General features: G+C 48.1%; 1 protein-coding gene across 1 annotated transcript; it reads right to left on the bottom strand.

The window, feature by feature from the left end:
• Window positions 1-738: 738 nt before the first annotated feature.
• On the bottom strand, window positions 739-20,212 carry ERBB3 (erb-b2 receptor tyrosine kinase 3). The gene is made up of 29 exons (XM_079143223.1): window positions 20,040-20,212; window positions 19,618-19,879; window positions 16,059-16,210; window positions 15,101-15,287; window positions 14,295-14,420; window positions 13,644-13,709; window positions 13,371-13,489; window positions 13,121-13,262; window positions 12,596-12,709; window positions 12,380-12,500; window positions 10,233-10,306; window positions 9,974-10,064; window positions 9,505-9,710; window positions 9,194-9,326; window positions 8,713-8,803; window positions 8,340-8,494; window positions 7,910-7,963; window positions 7,436-7,571; window positions 6,400-6,519; window positions 5,950-6,048; window positions 5,560-5,745; window positions 5,248-5,403; window positions 4,928-5,003; window positions 4,598-4,744; window positions 4,399-4,496; window positions 4,118-4,306; window positions 3,900-3,971; window positions 3,381-3,687; window positions 739-3,194 (listed from the first exon to the last, which is right to left on the bottom strand). The coding sequence occupies exons 2-29, from the start codon at window positions 19,697-19,699 to the stop codon at window positions 2,677-2,679; spliced, it is 4,017 nt and encodes a 1,338-aa protein (XP_078999349.1). The 5' UTR covers window positions 19,700-19,879; window positions 20,040-20,212; the 3' UTR covers window positions 739-2,676.
• Between the last annotated feature and the right edge of the window lie 1,277 nt (window positions 20,213-21,489).

Genomic DNA, 21,489 nt, shown 5'->3' with positions numbered 1-21,489 from the left:
GCTGAGGGAGTAGGGGCGGAGCTACTCGGGGAATGGGTTTAGAGTCGGCTGGGGCTGGGTGGAGCCGAGGCGGGTCAGCACTGTCTACACTTAAGGCGGGGAGTGTGGGCGCACAGCCTTGGTTCCCTGGATCTGCAGGCGCGACCGGCCCAGCCAGTCTAATCGTCTTCCAACGCTGGGAGAACAGGGAGGAGCAGAGCAGATGTGGAAGACCAAGGAAGGGTGCAGGGAGTAGGGACTGGGCAGCGAAGCCAACTTGGGCAGTCAGACTCCAAGGGATTGTCTATTTACCACGGCCTCCCTACGCAGAAGCCAGACTCCCACAGAAGTAAGATGGCACTTATTATCCCAACAGTAGGCTTTGGTGGCACACCTCAGGGAAGTGTTAAGGAAGAGAGAGTTGGTCACTCTAAAGAACCTGAGGCATTCGAGGTTTCATTATTCCACCTGTGAAGCACATCTTTAAGACTTTTTCTAATTTTCCTAAGCATGTGGGTTTTTGTTTCGTTATTTCTAGTTGTTGCCGTGTAATGATTCCTTTACTAGGAAAAAGAAAAAAAAAAAAAAAAGACTGTGCCTTATGGCTGTTTTAAAGGAATACAAATAAAAAATGGTACTAGAGAAAGTTGGATGGGATAGAGTAGGAATGTCGAGACAGAAAAGTAGCTATTTACTTTTGAGAAGCAGAGAAAAGGAGTGCTTTCTTATTTCACACAGTTTTCATTCGACAAACAGGAAGCTGAAAAAACTTGGGCTTTTTTATTCAGACATGTATAAAAACAAAACAAAAAAACTTCACTGATATAACAGACATTTTCCCCCAGTCCCATCCAAGAGGACAGAGGTCTGAAGATAGGTCTTCTTTCTGTTTCACCTGGAAGCTTCTCATTACTGGTTCAGAATAGGTCCTAAAAGTGGATCTTGGAGACCTTTGTGAATCAGTTCATAAGGAGTGGAGATCATTGACAGCACAAATGAGCTATGGTTTACACAAAGGTGTCCAGTTTTTTTCTTTCTGAGCCCAACCCACCATGCATACATACTTCCTGAAAGCACAAGTATGTGTGTAGAATGAGGATGTGGCTATTGGGGTTTGGTTTAATTCAGTGCAAAATCAAGAAAATAATGCCTTTTACAAGGACTCTTAACAGTTTTCCTTGACATCTTTTAAGAGTACATGCATTAAGACAAAGCTTTTGAATCCTCCATCTGCTCCTTAATTTACTTAATTTCTTCAAAGCTCAGTCACCACTTATGGTTTTTCTTTCTGCAATTTCATTTATCTGTGGTCAACTACAATCTGAATAAATGGAAAATTCCAGAAATTAACAATCCATAAGTTTTAAATTGTGCAGTTCTGAGTTGCACTATCCTGCTGTCCTACCTGAGAGGTGACTCACCCTTTTGCCCAGTGTATCCACACATAGTATGGGCTACCTGCCCGTTCAGTCACTTAGTCCTCTGTCAGACTTTTGCAGTATCACAGTGATTGTTTATCCTTATTTTACTTAAAAATAGCCCCAAAGCACAAGTGTTGTGATGCTAACAATTCAGACAATAGAAGCTATAAAAGGCTTTAAATGAAAAGAGGAAAGTCCTAAATAAGGAAAGAAAAAAGATAATATGCTAAGGTTGCTAAGATTTATGGCCAGAACAAATCTATCTGAAATTGTGAAAATGGGGAAAAGGAAATAGTACTAGTTTTGCTGTCATGCTTCAAACTGCAAAACTTATGGCCATAATGCCTAAATGCTTAGTTAAGATGGAAAGGGCATTAAATTATAGGGCTCAGTACTATCTGCAGTTTTAGATGTTGACTGGGTTTTTAAGTTGTTGATTTGGGTACTATAGATTGAACCCAGAGACATTCTACTGCTATTACGTCCTAAGACCTTTTCATTTTGTTCTGAAACAGGGTCTCAGTTGTCCAGGTTGACCTCAAACTTATGATCCTCCTGCCTCAGCCTCCTGAGTTACGTGGATTATAGGCATGCACCATTCACTCCTGGTTTCACTAGGTATCTTGGAATATCCAGGGGAACTACTATATAAGTAAAACGGGATAATCTCTACCTTACAAAATTGTAAGGATTAAAAAGGATTGTGTGAGATAATGTAGGCGAAGTTTAGCGTGCGTGATGCTTGGCTCATAGTAAATGGTCAGTTAATAGTAATATCTCCCTCTGTTTCTTCATTCCACACAACTTTAAGTTTCCCAGTCTTTCCAGGGGCTTAACAGTCATCAACCAAAGTTTTACTTTACTCTTCCAGGTTTCCCCTGCTCCTCTTCCTTAGGACAGTCCAATGGGAAATAAAAGCACACATAACACTAATCCAAATAAGTAAGAGTTTGAGAGAAAGGGACCTGGGGAGTGATCCTTCATATCTTCAGGGTATTCCCCTGAGGAAGCTGAGGAATGGGATTGGAAAAGCACACAAAAATAGGAAAACCTTCTCCTTTCCTGGGGTTGGGAAAGAGAAAAAGTGCACAGCCAGCTACATACCACAAAAATTTTGTGTCAAAGTCTTTAAAAGCCTCCAAAGGTTGAATGGAATTGTCTAGGACTGGAGAAATGGGGCCGAGACCTGTAGGGGAGAGGGAGTACGGAGAAGAGGGTACCCTCTAGAGGCACTAGCTGCCATCAAATGCTCCCTGCATGTCTCAGGGAGTGGAGGTTATGTTCTCTGGGCATTAGCCTTAGGAAAAAGCCTGCTATGCCAGTAATCAGGGTTATCAAAGGCGGAATCAGTGGCTTCTAAGCTACGTAGAGTTTTGAGGCGGGCATAACGGACATGGGGGGTTTGGTGTCCAGGTCCCTGGAAAGCTCTCATTTCTTCATACCCTTGTTCCGATGCTGGACAGGCCCCCATGGTTGCATATTCCCCACCTGGACCACTTCCACCACGCCGCCGATTCATATATTCATAGTCCTCATCTGGAGTTGTGCCAGCAGTGGGCAAAGGGTGGAGTGGGCAACTCTGTGTGCTGCCCAGTGAGGCACTGAGGTCTGATCCTACATCCATGTACTCATAACCCAGCTCCTCCAGGGAACCAGGCCTAGGGGCACAAGGTGGACTATGCCTTCTCCTCCGGTTCATGTATTCATACTCCTCATCTTCATCATCTTCTTCAGTACCCAAGACAGAACTGAGACCCACTGAAGAAAGGGTGCCTTCCCGGGAGGAAGAAGTACCTAGGATTGAGAAGAAAGGACAGGAATGTGGAGAACTTCATGATAATAGGTAGAAATGGGTGGGGGGAGTTAGAAAAAATGAATAGAGAGGGTTATGATCAGAGAAGATAAATAAGATAAATTAAGAGGACCTTGGAAAAAGGATTAGAGGAAGATTTGAGGAAAGCCCTAGAAAGAGTCAGGCACCTTTGAGGTGTGTATCTGGCATGACATAACCATTGACATCCTCTTCCTCTACCCCCGGCGGGGAGAGTGGGGTGACAGGAGTAAGCAGGCTATGGCGCTGGGAATGGTAGGCACTATCTCCACGTGGCCGTGGGCTCCGGCTCCGGCTCCGGCTCCGGCTTCTACACATTGACACCTTCTCTGAGAACTCAACCTCGGATCCTGTCACATGGCCCTCTGACGACTCTGATGCCAGGCGTCCCCGTGGCACTGGGTGCAGAGAGACTGGACGGGGACACCATTCATTACCCCCACAAGCTGCAGAATCCTAAGGAGGAAAATAATATAAGGAAATTTATACAGAGATGAGGAAAGAAGAAATGTTTATTTAGAAGGTTAGAATGTTCGGTTCCTTTTTTTTTTTCTTTTCAGGATACAAATTCAACCTTAAAAATTTCTAATGCCTCCCACACTACCCCTATCAACCCTATCAAATCCCTAAGACTCTCTGCCACCCTGCCCCTCAGCAGCAGGCCTTACCTGGCAAGCCTCTCCAAGGTTACCCTGGTTCATGGGCATGTATCCAGATGATGGACTTAAAAGGCTCTGGCTCTAATATGGAAAAAGTAATGAAAGGTTAAAATAAAGAGAGAAATCTACTTCTACCACAGGAACCTTTGATGAATTTAATCTGGGTACTATATGGTTCATGAGGGCTCAGAGTACAGAGTCTCTGGAGCAACTAGAAGGTGTCTTACCCCACGTGGCCGAGTAAGTGTTCCAACTGGTAGGCTGAGGGCAGAGCCCAATGTGGTTGCCAGGCTGTCCTCCTCTGCCTCCAAGTCTAGGTCTAGGTCAAGTTCTGGTTCCAGTTCTACTTCTTCCAGTTCCTTGTTTGACAGAGCAGGGGGTTCTGCCCCAGATGGTATTCCAGGCCCACTCTCTCTCTACAGGGGCAGGTGTTTGTTAAGGTGGATCCTGGTTCCAGTCAAGTTCTCTTTTCTCTAAATGTCCTTGACCTCTCCTAGTCCCTACTCACCTTTATGACCAGATACCTTGGTGGATCACGTGCCATCCTGGTAAACTCATTGGCTAGTTCTTTAAAGGTTGGGCGAATATTCTCATCAATCATCCAACCTGGAGGTAAGGATGGAGGAGGTAGAACGAGAAAAGGAAATATAGCCATAGAGGAATAGGGAGGGAAGTCAGAAAATGGCTGGAGTCAGCAGGTAACTCACACTTGACCATAACCATATAGACATCAATGGTGCAGATCTGGGGCTGTGCTAACCGCTCCCCCTTCTCTAGCAGGTCTGGTACTTCAGCTAATCGGAGTCCTGCATAGGGCTCTGCCCCAAAGGTCATCAACTCCCAAACTGTCACACCTGGTACAGGAAGAAATGGACTAGTTAGTTACAAAAATAGTAGACATGGGCATGAAGTAAAGGGAAGGCAGAACTTGATCTGATACAAGGATCTGAAAGGCTTATACTTTGTAAGAAGAGGTGACTCAAAAGGCAGTTGTGGATTTGGGACCAGTGATATGTAGGGCACCCAGATGCACTGACCATAGCTCCAGACGTCACTCTGGTGTGTGTATTTCCCAAAGTGGATACTCTCAAGGGCCATCCACTTAATTGGAGTCTGAGGATTAAAGATAAAGGTGCCACTGTTGATTTCCATAAAATTCTTAGCATTTCCAAGCCCCAAATTCTCTATCATATTTTTTCTATGTTGCTCTCTGAACTTAAATTTCTGGTACCTCCAGTTTCCTCTCCTTGAATTCAACATGAAGTATCTGCTTACCTTGGAAACAGACCACAGACTGCTCCCTCTCCCCATGTTTCACTCCACCCCACCTCCTTTCCCAGCCCTTGTGACACCTCACCTTGGCCTCACTGTGTAATAGCTGCTTATCATCAGGTGGCAGCAGGTCAGCCACACCAAAATCTGCCACTTGAACCTGACTGGGTGACTTGAGTAACACATTTCGGGCAGCCAGGTTCCTGTGCACCATACCATGCTCTTCAAGATAGTACATACCCTGCAGGAGAAAGAAATAGTCTCAGGGTTGGGGGAGTCCGTGTTTGAGAATCCCCTCTAAACTCTGAAGGTACTTCTCAGAACTTCAGTCTTCCTGTCCCTTCTCTGAGTGCCCCCAGCCATGCAATTCTTATAGAATCTTCCAGGCTTCTCTCACCTTGGCAATTTGTACTCCCCAGTTGAGGAGCAGCTGTGGCCCCAGTGACCCCCGGTGTTGTCTCACATGATCCAGTAGGGAACCCAGAGGCAAGTACTGAGTGACAAGTTGCAGAGATGACCCTGGGCATAGTCCCAGCAACCGTACAATGTGCGCATGGTCTAGGCTGCCAATGGCCAGCATATGCTACAAAACATGAGAGGTATTATCCAGGGAACAAACAGGTTCATGTATACTCAACACTCACACCCAGACCATGGTTTCCCCCAAAGCCAAATATAGCACCATGGTTATCATGGTATCTGCTAACACAGGACCCTGATTCTATATGGCTGTATGTAATATTGTCCTCTTTCCTAGTGGCATACAGAATCCCCTTCCTTCACTTACATCTGTTACAGCTTGGAAACTTTGCCGTCCACTCTTGTCCTCAATGACTTTAATGCAAACTGGAATCTTGATTGATTCACCTTCGGGGATCCATACTCCCTGGGAAGTTAGGGGTAGGAGTCAAAGAAAGAAAGATTATTTTCCACAGTTCAGGCCTTTCCCAAAAAAAAAAAAAAAAAAAATTTTTTTTTGGTAGTACTTGGGATTGAACTCAGGGTTGCTCTACCACTGAGTTACATCTCCAGCCCTTTTTATTTTTTATTTTGAGCAGGGTCTTACTAAGTTGGCAAGGCTGGTCTCCAACTTGCATCCTTCTGATTCAGCCTCCCATCTCACTGGGTTTATAGGTATGCACCACCATGCCAGGCAAGGAAGTCCTTTGCCAAAATCTTTCTCCCCTCTGCCCTAGATCCTTTCTCCACCTCCCCATACATCCTGCGGGTCACTCACTTTATGCACTGTTCCAAAGACGCCTGAACCAAGCACTTTAAGCTTCCTCAGCTCTGTCTCTTTGAAGATTCTGGCGAAGACTTTGTTAGCTTTCTCACTGGGATCCAGAGGTTCTATACTCTGAGGGTTGGATGGGAAGGAGGTTCTCAGGAAAGCACATTCTTATGTCCCTCTCCTACCTACTCCCCACAGGTGGATACCAAAGGCAGCAGAGCCCAACGAACTGGGGGCAGGAAGACGAATAGTCTTTAGTCCTGGGAAGCATCATAGGCAGATTGAGGAATAACAGACCCTGAGAATTGAGGAAGTTGTGCTTTTTAAATCAGGAATCAAGCAGGTTGGGTTTCCCCTTTGAGAGAATAGTAGGAGGGAGCTGAGAAAACTTGGTCATACTATCACCTTCCTTAAGAGTTTTTTACACAATGTTCTGTGCTTAGTAAAGCACTTTCACATACATGGTCCCCTTTCACTCTTTCAGCCATCCTGGCAAAGATGAATGCTAATTCTTCTGAACAGATTCATAAACTGAGGCACAGAGAAGGCACATGACTTCTTCAGAGTCACATGGCAATAAATTAAAAAAAAAAAAGAAAAAAAAAAGTCACATGGCAAAATATTATCTGTGTGTGTGTGTGTGTGTGTGTGTGTGTGTGTGTGTGTGTGTGTGTGTATGTTACTGGAGATTGAACCCAGGGGTGGTCTACCTCTGTGCTATAGCAGTTCCAACCCTTTTTTATTTTTATTTTGAGCCAGGGTCTTGCTAAGTTGCCTGGGCTAACCTTGAACTTGGGAAGCTTCTATGTCAACCTAAGTAGTTGGGATTACAGGCATGCACCACTGTACCCAGTTCCTCATATGGCAAATTAATGGCAAAATCAGAAATATAATGCAAGTCTCCCATTTCCCAGTGTTCTTTCCAATGGACCAAACTATTTCCTTGAAGAAAGGGATCAAACCTCCAGAGAAAAGCGAGCAAAGTGATATTCATTCCATCACTTATCCCTGGGTGCCTCTCAGAATGAAGTTAAGTACTCACCTCACCCCGTTCCAAGTAGCGCCTCATAGCCCTTTTATTCTGAATCCGGCGCCCACGCCAATAGAGAAAAGTGCCTCCCAGAATCAGGAAAACCACTGCCAATCCTACTGTCAAAGCCATTGCCAGATGGGTTTTGCTATGGAATACAGAGAAGCTTAGATGTATTTACATCTCCCTTACAAATGCCATCTATATTTGTGTTAAAGGTATGGTGCAAATCTAGGGCAAGAAGTTAACATTTATGTATACATATATCCTTGAGCAATGAAGGGGCTAACCTAAATCCTGGGTCTCCCCCTCTCAAGTTAGTGAAAGTTAATTTTAGGAAAGGAAGGCTGGAAGTCTAGATTCTTCAGTCCAGTGATAGCAGGCTATATATATGAAAGGCCAGAATGAACGCAGTCATTCTTCCCTCATGGTAACCACCCTCTCTCCCAAATATACTAACTTCCAAAATCTCCAAGCTCATCTTACCTGATCAGCACCAGTGTTTGGCCTAAACAGTCTTTTAGTTCTGGTCCCTTACACCTAGAGAAGAAAGTCACTCTCTTAGATAGGCACTTGGACAACAGAGGCTTAAATCCAACAGCTTAACTCCAAAAGCTTATTTCAGAACCTACCATGGGATCCCATCCTGGGGTCCAAAGCCTACCCCATGACTCAGTCTCCATCTTCAATTTACCAGGTGTCCCCAGTCACCCTTGAATGACCCTGAGCTGAGGTTATTCCCAAAACTGTAGTATAATTTTATGTTCTTTGAGTTTGTCTTTTTCCTCCAATCCTTTACTACAGAGCTGGGAGTAATTCTTAAATTAGAGTCCCTTTCTTATTTTACTCTACTTATCCTAGTTCTGTGCATCTACCCTTTTCCCTGACCCCCTCTTCTTATCATCCCATCACTGACCCCTGGGTGCAGTTCTCATGGCAGGGCCGACATTCATTCTGAACATCCGGGTATTTGTAGATGGGCCCCTTAGCACCTAGGACTCCATGAGGGCAGCTGCTCACACAGTGGGGCCCATCTCGAAAATGGGCACACTGGGCACAAGCATCAGAGCCCTGGGTAGAAGAGAGAAGGTCAGGATTCTAGAATGGGATTCCAATGTTAATTCCATACCTCCTAGCAAGAACCAACCCAGACATTCTTGATCCTCCATACACTCTATCATTGTCTGGCCTCCTTGTGCTATACTGGGGATTTGAACATATTATTCATTGGACACTCCAAGTCTTGCCCCTCCCTTTCTCGCTTAGAGGTCCTGGGGTTACTACTATACCGAGCCATTGCATGTGGCACTGCCCTCCATGGGTTGGCATTCTGGGTGGCAGGAGAAGCATTCAGCCTCCTGGGCAAACTCACGAGGCTCCCTGCAATGGGGGATAAAGAGAGAGGGGTCAGTTCCAAGTCCTGATCTTAATTCCCTGATCCTGCATGGGGATCTCCTACCTCATTCTCACCAAGGCATATGAAGAAAGTTTCTAAAGGCTGTCAGGTGCCACCTGAACAGCTGTATCCCAGGACCCCACCCCACCTCGTTTTTGGCAGGGGGTGCATGGGGGATTAAACCCGGGGTGCTTAACCAGTGCCCAAATCCCCAGCCCTTTTTATTTTTTATTTTGAGACGGGGTCTCACTAAATGGCTGAGGCTGGCTTTGAACTTGCGATCTGCCTGTCTCAGCTTCCCAGATCACAGGGATTATAGGCATGTACCACAGCCAGCCCACCTCATCCCTTCTGACAGCCTCCCCTCACTGTACCCATTTAGAAAGTTGCAGTGGGTCACACAGACACCCCCTCGACTGTAGTTTCGACAGGATAAGCACTGACCAGGGCCTGGGCCCCAGCATCCTCCGGAGGAGCACAGTGAGTCACACACTTTGCCCTCTGCCACTGGAAAAGAAGGGATTAGGAGGAGTTTGAGGGTTCCCGGAAAGCCCTCTCTTGAACTCTTCCTCATTATTTCTAGCCTAACACCCCCCCTTCTCTTTGGTTCCATCCTCCAACTCTACTCCCACATCTGGGACAGAAGAGTCCTTACACCCTTGCCTCCCTAACTCCTTATTCTCACCACAGTCTCTGCGTGGCCGATTATGCTTGATGTCTAGTCTCTCTTCTGCAGGCCCCCGAAGCAGCCTGGTCCAGTTCAGAGAGTGGTGGTAGCAGAGCTGCCGATTGGCACTTATGTAGATACGCCCAGCACTAATTTCCTTCAGGGATCGCAGGCCCAGAGATGTGACATTCAAGTTCTTCATAATCAACAATGAGAAGCCCCGGCTGAGAATAAGGAGATGAGATGAGAGGGCAAACTACCAAAGGGAAAATCAAACATGTGAAGGATTCATTTTTCATTCAACAAATTTGCTCTAGGCTAGTCAGACCCACAGAGGGAATCTCTCTCCCTTGCTCCTTTTCCCTTTTCCCCTTTCTGCATCAAAGTCATGGAACTTTTGGACCTGCTGCATGAGATAGTGCTATATATTTAAAAAAAAGGATGCTCACTCTCTGGAGATGCTACCACCTCCAAACCCCTTACTCACTTGTAAAGGCTTCTGCCTCCAATGGTTGTCAGGTTGGAAAAAACACTGAAGTTATGCATGTGAGGAGGCCAGGACTGGATGTTCAGGTAACCTGAGGGATTGGAGAGAGGCACATGAGTAAGGAGCCATCTCCCCTTCCTCTTTTGCAGGTTCTTCTGGGCCGTCCCTTATTCCTTGGGACATGATCTCCTTGGGACTGCAGTTTGTGCCAGTGGTTCATCTATTCCTCTCAGAAAAGGCAGCTTCTCCTCCCACCTACCTGTGATCTCCCGTACTGTTCGGAAGACATTGAGCTTCTCAGGGTCCAGGGCAGGGATCTTGTGCCAGGGGTCTCTGGGGAAAACAGTAAAAACTGGTCAATAAAGTGGATGTGTAACTCAGTACAAAGGAGCATACCTGCTAGGCAAGTGCTCTACCACTGAACTCACCCCCAACTCAACTGAACTTGGTTTCTAAATGTCATTTTCTACCCAAAGAAAACAGGGCCTCTTGGAGAAAATACTGTGGCAGGGGGAATATAACCTGATCCTAGAGCACCTCATGCTAAAATGTAAGGAAGTGCTCAGAGAATGCAGGGCACACATGCAAAGAACACAGGAGCCTGCTTGAAGGGACTCCCAAAGGCCAAAGGAAGGGACACCCAAAGGACAAAATAAATAATGACTATAAAGGGTCATAAACCATTGAATAAAGTTAAGTATTCACACTGATAAAATAAATCAGGGCTGGGTGTGAAGCTGGAGCACTTGCCTAGCATGCACAAGGGCCTGGGTTCAGTCCCAGAACCATTAAATAAGTAAATAAGTAAATAGGAAGGAGAGACTCTTCCTAACACTAGAATGACAACAAATAAATGCAGAAGGAATAATAGAATTAGTTTATCATCCTTTGACACAATAATTGATTCAAGCAAATGTCTCTCAGTATATTAATTGCAAAGGGGTAAAACAGTAATTGCAGTGGAAGAAAACAAGCAGATATCCCCTTATCCAAGTTATCAAGATTATCATCAGCAATGGAACAAATCAACATCATTTGTATCCTTCATATGATGTACTACAAATACAACATCTGTGCTATGGCTATCAAAAATGCCTAATTTGGTTAGGGTTATAGCTCAATGATAGAACCCTTGTCTAGCATGTGTGAGGCCCAGGATTATTAGATCCATGGCACCAAAAAAGAAAAGAAAAAAAAAAAAAAAAAAAAAAGAATGGGACACATCAAATCAAACAAATTCAAATTGAAGAATATTATACCAATTACCTGACCTGAACTCATCAACAATGTCAATGTCATGAAAGATAAGCAAAAACTGAAGAACCATTTTAGATTAAAGGAGATTGAAGAGACATAGTAGCTGAATGTAGGACATTTAGTGAAATCTGAGTAGGGTCTATAAACTAGATAATATTTGGTGTTGTTTTTTGTTTATTTTGGGTTTTTCTTGGGGGGTTGTAGTACTGGGGTTTGAACCCAGGGGCACTCTTCCTCTGAGCTACTCCCCTAGGCCTTTTATTTATTTTTATTTCTTTTTAGGGGACATGGTCTTGCTAAACTGCCAAAGTTGTCCTCAAATTTGTGATCCTCCTGCCTCAGCCTGTGTTGTTGGGATTACAGGTGTGCCCCATAGCACACCTCAATATTAATTTCCTGATTCACAAACAATTATACTTTGGTTACATAAAAAAGTGTTATTGGTGGGGGGCTGGTAACTCAATCGTAGAACACATACTTAGCATGCACAAGGCCCTGGGTTTAATTCCAGGCACCAAAAGAAAAGAAAAGGCTCTTGTTTTTAAGGAATACACACTGAAATATAACAGAGGTAATGGAGCATAATGTCTGCAGCTTCACCCTCCAGTGGTTCAGAAACACAATATAGTGAGTAGTATGTATGTGTGAGTACAGAGAAATGGTAAAATCATGTGGTATATTAATGTTCGGGTAATGTGAGTAAAGAGTGTATAGAAAATATATTATTTTTGCAATGTAGTGTAGATCAAAATTATGTCCAAGTAAAAGCTAAAACAGCAGGTAGCTATAGCCTCCCCTCACCCCGTTCCTATACACACACTTTCAGAAAGTCCCTTTACTCTTTGTTGTTCCAAGGAGCAGACTAGGGAAAACAGCCAGAACAGCATATTTCTATAAACTGAAAGATGAAATTTTAGACCTTGCCCTATACTGCATCAGTCCTCAGGGTGAATTGCTAAAGGATGTCCCTGAGGGAATTCAAGCCCAGAATGGGAGGTTGAGTTCAGCATTCTCTCAGGTCCTCTGCAACTACTAAGACTTTATGACTTACATTCCTTCTCAGGTCTACATAGGGAAGGTTTAGGCTGATGAAATGAAGTGTGTGGATGGTTGGGGCAGGAACTGGGGAGGGAAGGCACAATCTCTAACCCATTGAGGCCGGTGATAAGAAAGTCCAGGTTGCCCAGAATCTTGGTGCAATTCACAAACCCATCGATGTTGCTTGAGTCCACAGTCTGGAAGCGGCTCCCAGAGCCCGTCCCCTCACAGGCTGCAAACACAAAAGAAGCTCAGTGGAGGGAGGTGGCCTGACTAGCTTCAGAGCAAAGGATGTGTCATCATAATTTCTTATGGTCTCCTACTCACCTTTAGGGCATAGCCCACCACAAGGCTCACATATCTTGAGTCCATTTTTATCTACTTCCATCTTGTCAGGAGGACACGCCCTGACACAGGACGTCTGGTCTACCACAAAGTTATCTTGAGAAGAAGAAGAAGGCACCATTAGAGATGAAGAGGGAACACAACCAACATACCAATGGAATGCCTCCTCTGGGTCCTTGCTCCCTCCTGCTCCACACTGAATTTGCCCTATTTTAGGTTACTTAAATGCTATCCTATAGATTAGAAAGTCCATTTGGTCTCAGTAGCTCCTAAGGGCCATAGCTGGAGGTCATGCGGATGGGACAATGAAGTATGCTCTTTGTGACCCCTAAGACTCATAGCTGCTAGGAGATGGGACATAGAGGTCACTTATAGGGGGAGTTAATGATCACAGCCATTTACTCTCTAGGTTTCCTATTTGTCACCTAACTCGATCCCTTTTGACTCCCAAAACTGTGTCTAAACACCTGCATCCACTATCATGGTTCCTTCCTCTCAGATACTTACGGGGACAACTGGCTACACAAACTCCTCCATACTGGTACTTGGTGTGAGGATTAGGTTCCAGCTGGAAAGTTAGCTTGTTGTACACAAGAGGCTGTGGGCACCGGGGCACACAGGCTCCACTGTCATTGAAGTGTCGGCAGGCCTGAGGTCACAGGAGATTTAAAATTTATGGTATGTATGCAGTACCCTACCTCCTCCCCCAAACCCACATCCCCATTTCAGAACCCAGGCACACAGCATGAGTACATACAAAGCAGTCAGTGTCCTGAGGGCCTGAGCAGCCCCCTGCACACTCATCATGGCAGCACTGGTTGGGGTTGGGCCCAAAGCAATGACCATTACATTGAGGGGCACAGATGGTCTTGGTTACTATGGAAGAAGAGAAAGCATGGCTGTCAGAACTCTTTGGATTGAATTCTGAGGCCAATACTTCATTCCTACCCTCAAGATTGACACAGGTTTGTGTAGGCAGGAATATGAAAATGTATAAAGTTGAAGTTTTTAGAGGGAAATTCAAACCCACATGTCTGGCAGTCTTCTGGTCCAGGACCCCAACATCGCCCTTTGCAGACCTCATGACAGGGGAGACCTGATGGGAAGGAAACCAATACAGGGGCAGTCAGGGCTAAGAAAGGCTAGCTTGCTTGCTTGAATCAACAGGGTATGATGTCAGCACACAGGCACCTCAATCCCGGGAAGCAAAAGCCAGGGCAGTGTCCCTCCCTGCCCTTGGAGAGCAGGGCTGGGCTCAAGTGAACCTGTCAACAAGGGGTGGAGCTCCGCCTCCACACCGCCCACTGGGCAGCTGAATGGGAAGGACTGGGGCAGATGCCAAGCTCTGCCCCAACTCCAATCCAGGAACTCAGTTCCTTCTGGGCAAATTGAACCCAATAGGAATTATGCCTGTGAATGCACAGGGAGTACTAGATTCTGGTCAGTGTAGATAGGTTTCCCTGATTAGGACCAGGAGATTTTTACCCCTTTTCCTAATACACTGCTTCTGTGGTTTGGATTCTAGGGGACTGACCTGGTACCTTCTGACAGGCTCTTGGGTCTAGGGCCTGAGATGACTGTTTAGTGGAGAGGTGGGTTCAGATTAGGGATACAGTGAGGATGGGAAAGGAGTCACTGGTTTGGTGGGAGAGGAAAAGAAGTCTTGATTATAACAACTCACAGCTTCTGCCATTGTCCTTCACCACTATCTCAGCATCTCGGTCCCTCACGATGTCCCTCCAGTCAATTGTGTCCATGTGGCAAAGTTTATCATTCTTCTCAATATAAACGCCCCCTGACAGAATCTCTGAGGGAGGGAAGAGAAGTGACAAGCTAAGGGCTATAGCACCGTTCCTTTTCCCTACTTCCAAGAGGACACCGGGGACCCAGGAGCAGGGGAATCACTGCAGACAGTCCAATCAGATTTCCCACTGCAGGGAAGGCTTGCCTCTTAAGAGGAGGAGTCAGGCCAAAGAAACTCCTGCCTCCTCAGACACCTGTCCAGATCCGGTTTAGCCAGTGGGGGAGGGGAAGGAAAGGAAAGACAGGACATCTCTGACTCAATGCCCCCACCCCCAGGCCTACCTGAGTGTTTTCCAAGTGACTGGGACAGGGAGAGTAGGTTGCCAGGTGGTATTTAATCCCTACTGTCTTCCAGCTTGTGGGGATTGGAGAGGGAATAAAGGTAGGAGTCCAGGGAAGGAGGGACATCAAGGTACACTGTACTTTGCTATAAGAGGCATGGGTAATAAACCCAGCTCCAACTCCAGCCCCACCATGACAGAAGGACTTACTCTCCTGGAACAGATGCCCTGAGCTTCCTACTGGGTCCTCAGTTTAATGAGTGGTGAGTCTTTAGACCATACTGGTAAAGGTTTGAGCAGTTTTGAAGAGGCACTTAAAGTGAGGAGTCTTGGGTCATCATCAAGGAGGTGCCTGTAAGAAGGATGGCTGAGGGCAAAGCCAAAGGAATCAGCAGGAACTGACCGGTGAGCTGAGTGAAGCGGAGCTGGCGCAGAGCATGGCTAGAGTTGGTGTTATAGTTCAACATGACGAAGATGGCAAACTTCCCATCATAGACCTGGGTCCCTCTCACCACTCGGAGGTTGGGCAATGGTAGTGTAGAAAATTCATTCATGGCCACAAGGACATAGCCTGTCACTTCTCGGATCCACTGTGATGGAGCAGATTATGTCATTGAGAGGGACAATAGAGCCATAGGTCTTAGTCCCCTCTCCCTCCTTAAGGAATTAAGGAATCTCTAATTCTTCTTTTATTCCTTTCAGTGTTGGGGATATAACACAGGGCATCACATATGTTACACAAACACTCTACCACTGAGCTACACCCCAACTCTGGCATCCCTAACTCATTGCCCAGGTTGGCCTCCAACTCCTGAGCTTAAGTGATTGTCCTGCCTCAGTAACTTAAGTAGCTGGGATTACAGGCAGTGGCCATTGTGTCTGCTCTTTGAATTCCTATTTTGGAGTAAGGAGTAGGTTATGCCACATTACTGTGTCACTTTGGTGAGTGAAAAAGGCAGCAAAAATAATTGAGAAATTCAAGTTTGCTACCTTATTCTTCTCAGACCTCCTCATATCAAGGGGATTCTGGTTTAATTCCTTCTCCATCTCTTCAGGTACCTCTGGATCCTCAAGTCCTTAGGTGTCTCCCTGTATTAGTCCCTGCTTTGTACCATAACAGAACACCACCTGCCCCTATCCCCTTCTTATGGCCAGTCCCTATATATCCTTGGCTACAATCATCAGATCAGAGGCCCAGATTCTAGTCACTGTCTTCAGAATTACACAGCTTTGAGTCTTAGGACTTACCACTGAGTTTTAAGAATGCTGAACTCAGCAAAGTGTGGTCCTAAAGGAGGGAATGAGTCTCCTATATGTAGAATAAGGGAGAAGGGATTGAAAATGGAGTCAGACACTCTCACCTGTAAGAAGCTGAGGTCAGCATTGTGTCCTGTGAGCACAATCTCAAGGTTACCCATCACCACCTCACATCGCTCGTAGAGCTTGTGTAGTGTCTGGTATTGGTTCTCCGCATCACCAGTCACACTCAGCCCATTCAGGGTCCCAGGACACACTATTCGAAATAGAGGTAAAATTGGCAGAGGGCTGGATACAAGTTTTCAGTCTTATCTGCCATCCCCCAAGAGCACTCCCTTGGTTGCCCCCTTCCAGTAACATTCAAAAGGATCAGAAGGCAGTTGCCTCTGGCTTTCCCTATTAGGGTCAGACAGAGGTGCCCATCATGGCCTGAGAGTCTCCTCCCTTTTAGAATGGCCTCACCATCCCCTGAATGGAAAGGTGACAAGGTTTTCTTTTTCTACCAGGACCCTCTCTATGTCTTTTTCAGGTTCTGCTTTGGTCACTAAAGGGTTAACCCAGTAAGAAGCCTAAGGGACTGTTCGCCTCCTGGAAAGAGAAGTTAGGCAAGGACCACAACTTTGATTACCCTCCTCTCCCCCTCAAGTAGAGCACTGACTTTTCTACCCCCCCTGCTGCCTCTCTCTAGGCCCTGGAATAAATATCTCTTTGGGGTTAGCACACAGCCCCTATTGTGTCTACTGAGGGTGGGATGGGGGCAGAGGTGGGGGCAGTGCCTGGGGCCACAGTTCAGCCCACAATGAGGCAATTCTATCCAGGAGGAGGGGGCTGCCCCACCCTGTCCCAGATGCCCAGGCCTCAGCAGTCTTTGCATCCCCCTTCACACACAACCCTCCACCCGGGAGCTTTGGGCCCAGACAAGTGACCTCACTGGAGTGGGGAGCTCTGCTGCTGATGGTGGTGGGGGTCAATGGCAGCTTTGTCTTTAAAGCTGGAAGATAAGAAGCTGGTAGCTCCCCTCCCCACCTTCCTAACCTCTGGCTTCCCTTCCCCTACCCCAATTTACTCCACTCACTCAGCATCCCTTTCCAGTCGTAAATATAGAGAAGCCTGGAGGAAACAGCAGAGGACCCCCACTCCCAAGCCTTCTACCAACTTCACGTCAGAAGAGATTCATTCAATAGACTGCCAACCTGACACTCCTCTCCATGTGGTGGAGGGCAGCCCAGACAGGGGTGCAAGCACCTGGCAGGCGGTCTTGGGCTTTCACTTTCCTTTGTAAATATGAAGACAATGGGCAATGGGAAGTCTTGGACCCTGAAGCCTTAAATATACCTGTCTCTTTTCTCTGGCTCAGTGAAAGACCTGTGGGGAGGGTGGGAAGTAGGGGAGTAGATACCACCTGTTCCAGCCACCCTTCCCGGAGGCAGTGGCAGCCTAGTGGGAGGCACAAGTACAAACAGAGGGGAGGGAGGTTGAAAGGCTCCAGTCCCTCCAGCTAGATATACCCCTAGTCTGGCCACTTGATCTTTGAGGGCTCTTTCCAATCACTCCCCAGGAAGGGAAGGGGTGGGCTAGTTTCAGCTAAGAGGTTTAAACAGACAGGGAGTTCCCAGAGGAGGTTAGGAACTCCGGGGTCCTTGGGCTGAAATGAAGAAGACCAGGAAGATTAGTCATTTCTGGAACAGCCCCACCCCATCCCCCTTCCTGGCAGGACACCCCCTTTTCTAAGTTGAGGCGCCAACCCTTCTCCCCAGATATGGGAAGAGCCAAGATTTCTGAACAGGGAAGTGACGTGTGTGTGTGTGTGTGCACGCATGACAAACACACAAACACATGAACACAGCTTCCCTGCTGGCCCAGAAATCTACACTGGTCTGCTCCTGGGATCCTTATCAGGAGGTATTGCAGGTGGCAGCATCCATCCCACCTGCCCACAGCACTGGTGCAGACTTTGTGTCTGTGCTTGGAAGGTAACAGTGTTACAGGTCCCAGTTCCCTGCCACCCTGAGGATAAAGTCCATGTTTCACACAGCAGGCAAAGGGCCTGGCCAGGAAGAGAGTATAAACACCACCTCTGGGGAGGAACCAGGCCACTTGGGGGGTACAGCAGAAGGAAGGGAATTACAAAAATCCCTGCTGTACCCAGGAACCAGGAGAGCATAGGGAGAGCCAGTGTCCCTTCTTTAGTAGAAAACACTGGGGGCAGGAGACAAGAATGTCCAGCCCCCCTCAATCAGAGGCTTCCCCTCTGACGTCCCCCACCCCCATCACGGTGGGGACAAAGGGGCTATAGAAGGCCTGAGACAGGGCCGGATGCCCAGAGGCTGCAGGATCCAGATAAAGGGTAGGGACCCAATCATGCCTGCCTCCTGCCTCTCAGGGAGGGTGGCTAGAATCTGGGACTCCTAGGTACTGGGCTGAAGATTCCAGGGGTCTGGATGGGACAGTGATAGTCATTCCACTGGCCCCTCCCACTCTAGTCCCCAGACCACCTCCCTTCACCAGCTGGGAGTGTTCACATCTCAAGATCCCAGGGGCTAAATTTAGGCCCAGCAACTGTGGGGGAAGCACAGGTGGTTCTCCTACTCCCACCCTGGGGAAGGGGCCCTAGCTGTGCCAAACCCCAAGCAGGGATCTGGGGGGAGGGGAAGATCAATGGGACTCTAATCACGCCACTCTTCAGGTGTCCATAGTCCCAGAGACCCCCAAATGTTTGGTTTCAGATAGCATGGGAAGGGGAGAAGGAATAGAGATGAGCAACCCAGGACTCTGGAGTTAGACAATAAACAGAATGGGGGAGGTGTAGGAGTTGGGCCTAGGAATGACTTTCCAGGACAGGGGGTTCAGAAGGTTGGAGAGGTACCCACTTGGCCCTCAGGGAAGAGAAAAGGTGAACAGAAATCAAATCAGAATGTCCTTTCCCATACAACTCCTGGCCTTGTATATAGTAGATGCTCAATAAATATTAGTTGAATTGACTAAATCTTGACAAAGAGAGGTTGGTCAAGTTGGGGTCCAGTCAGCTTTATTTCGAAGGTAAGTGGGCAGCCAGCCTCTGTTGGATCTCTCACCCTGGTGTCACCTGGACTTGGCCCTGTAGTTAATCTCAGTCCTCCCCAGGGCAGGCTCACTTACGGAAGAGGAGGTGCCATTCCTGTTTTCCAACACCAGAAAACAACAACCCCCTCCAACCCTCCCACAGCTCCGCCCTGTCGGCAAAACAACGAAACTGGGGGTTGCCGAAACCTGGGGTGAGGTGGAAGCCAGGGGTGCTGAAAATCAAGCTGAGACCCTTCGGCCAAGCCCACCGCCCGCCGCACCCACAACAGCTCCCACTTTACAGAAAGGAGGACCCTGCTCTTCTCCTTCCAAAGCCTCTCAAAAGTGTGAAAAACTGTTTCAACATCAATCTTAATCAGAGGAAACCAACTAGAGGGTCTGCGATGCCCTGAAGAAAAGGGGGTGGGCGTCCAGGAATGCAGTCCCTGCCCGGACCATGCCGCGAACCTAAGCCTAACCGTCCCCTCCCAGGTGGTCGCAGCAGACTCAGGATCGCACCCTCAATCCGGCACTCCTGCGCCCTTGCCCCTGCCCTCAAGGTCTGCACGCACTCGGTCCGGTTCCCAGGTTCCTGCCTGTTGGTGCACCCGCGCCACTTACCTGCCTGCGAGTTGCCCACCTCGGAGCCCCGGGCTAGGCTAAGAAAGAAGCCCAGCACCTGCAGAACCCGGTTTGCCTTCATGACTCCAGCGGAGGGTGAAGGGGGCCCAGCCGAGTCCGGCCCGGGGGCCCCTGTACTAGGACATCGAAGCGACAGCCACCTGAGCCGCCAGCGAATTGGTGGCGGCGGCAGCGGAGGCTACAAACTGCAACCGGAGCCGGAGCCGAAGTCCGGAGCGGGATGGCAGGGGAGGGTGTATGTCTAGGAGAGAGGGAGTGAGGGAGGGAACGCAGAGGGAAGGGGGTGAGTCACGGCCGCGCCCCCTCCCGTGCGAGGCTGGAGTAGGGATTGCTGGAGCCTCGGACAGCCCGCCCAGAGCCTGCCGCCCGCGCCCCACCGACCCGAGCGTGGCCAAACAGACCGAGGAGGGTGTCACTCTAGCATTTCTTCAGGAACTGCGCTAAGGGGAGATCGAGATTCGAAATGTCCCCAGTTCGGGGAAAGGTAGTGAATGCCGGTGCGGAGAGAGCTCCAAAGCCCGGCCCCCTGAAAGTTGGCCTCGCCCATTAACCAAATCACTCAACTCCCCTAGCCGGTTGGGTCACTTGAGGGATTTCTCTGAATGTGACTATTTCTCTCTGTGGGTATTTGAGTGGGGAGGGTCGGTTCCCCGCCCTCTCACGCTCAAGCCACCTCAGTTTCCCCGAGACTCAAAACGCCATAATTCATCCACCCTGCCCGGGAACCCGAGCCCCAGAGGCCGCGTGAAATTGCGCTGTCTCCGGCCGCTTCCTCCTCCAGACCCGGCGCCGGCCCGGCCTCTCCGGGGGATTTGGTTGGGAGGCGGGGGGTGGTTTCCAGCCTGGGAACAGACCCCGGAGCCCGCCTTTCCCCTTCTACTCGGGGAGGGGCGCCCGCACCTGTCGCTGTCCCCTCTGCTGCCCCCCACGGCTGCCTGGGAGAACAGCTGCCTCCCCTTCCACTCTGCAGTGTGTGACCGCGCCGTCCGGGCGGTCGAAGTTCCCGCCGCTCTTTTAGGGACCCAGATGGGCACCCCGTCCCCACCATAGTCTCTCGCACCCTCCCAGGCGCGGGAAAGGAAAGACGAAAGAGCAGTGAAGAGGAACGCGAATAGGTCACCAGAGACTGGGTGCACGAAACGCTTGAACCCATGGGACCTCCTGCCTCAGCTCCAGCATCCAGTGCTGAGGGGGTCTGCCGCGTGGTGGGTTTTTGCCCCAAACCCTGCTACTTCCCGGAGGAATCCGACTGGCGCCCCCTTGTGCACGACCCGCGACAGGGGAGCCCCACAAGACTTTGCATTTCAAATCCTTTAAATTGGTATTACAGGGGCTGGGTTATGGCTCAGTGGTAGAGCACTTGCCTAGCACGTGTGAGGTACTGGGTTTGAGCCAAATAAATAAAATAAAGGTATTATGTCCATCTACAACTAAAAGTAAATTTAAAAAAAAAAAAATTGGCATTACAAATCTAGCCCAAAGAGGGCTGGGGAGATAGCTCAGCTGGTAGAGTGCTTGCCTCGAAAGCACAAGGCCCTGAGTTCGATCCCCAGTACCACCAAAAAAAAAAAAAAAAAAAAAAAAAAAAAACAAATCTAGCCCAAAGAGCCTAATTATTTCCCCCAGAGGCTTGGAAAACAATTGAGATTCCCCTTCCCTCTGGGATTGAACTGGGGGTTGAACCCAGGAACGTTGTACCACTGAGCTACATCTTCCGATTTTTTTTTTTTTTTTTTTTTTTTTTTTAACTTTGAGACAGTCTCGTTAAGTTTTCTAGCTGACCTGGAACTTGCCAAACTCCATCCTCCCAAGTTTCAGGGATAGGTGTGGGGGATGGAGTCTTGATGAAGA

This window comes from Sciurus vulgaris (assembly GCF_902686455.1).
Source record: "Sciurus vulgaris genome assembly, chromosome: 5".
Taxonomy (NCBI): Eukaryota; Metazoa; Chordata; class Mammalia; order Rodentia; family Sciuridae; genus Sciurus; species Sciurus vulgaris.
Note: the sequence above shows the minus strand (reverse complement) of the source record. Positions and strands in the feature narration are given on the sequence as shown.

What these genes read in the sequence shown, in the direction of transcription:
- ERBB3 (XM_079143223.1), bottom strand. Translation starts at nt 19,699, where the DNA reads ATGAAGGCAAACCGGGTTCTGCAGGTGCTGGGCTTCTTTCTTAGCCTA. An exon ending in TGGTGGGCTATGCCCTAAAG is followed by an intron (nt 12,501 to 12,595) that starts GTGAGTAGGAGA and finishes TTGTGTTTGCAG; the next exon opens with CCTGTGAGGGGACGGGCTCT. An exon ending in GGAGGCAGAAGCCTTTACAA is followed by an intron (nt 9,711 to 9,973) that starts GTGAGTAAGGGG and finishes CCTTATTCTCAG; the next exon opens with CCGGGGCTTCTCATTGTTGA.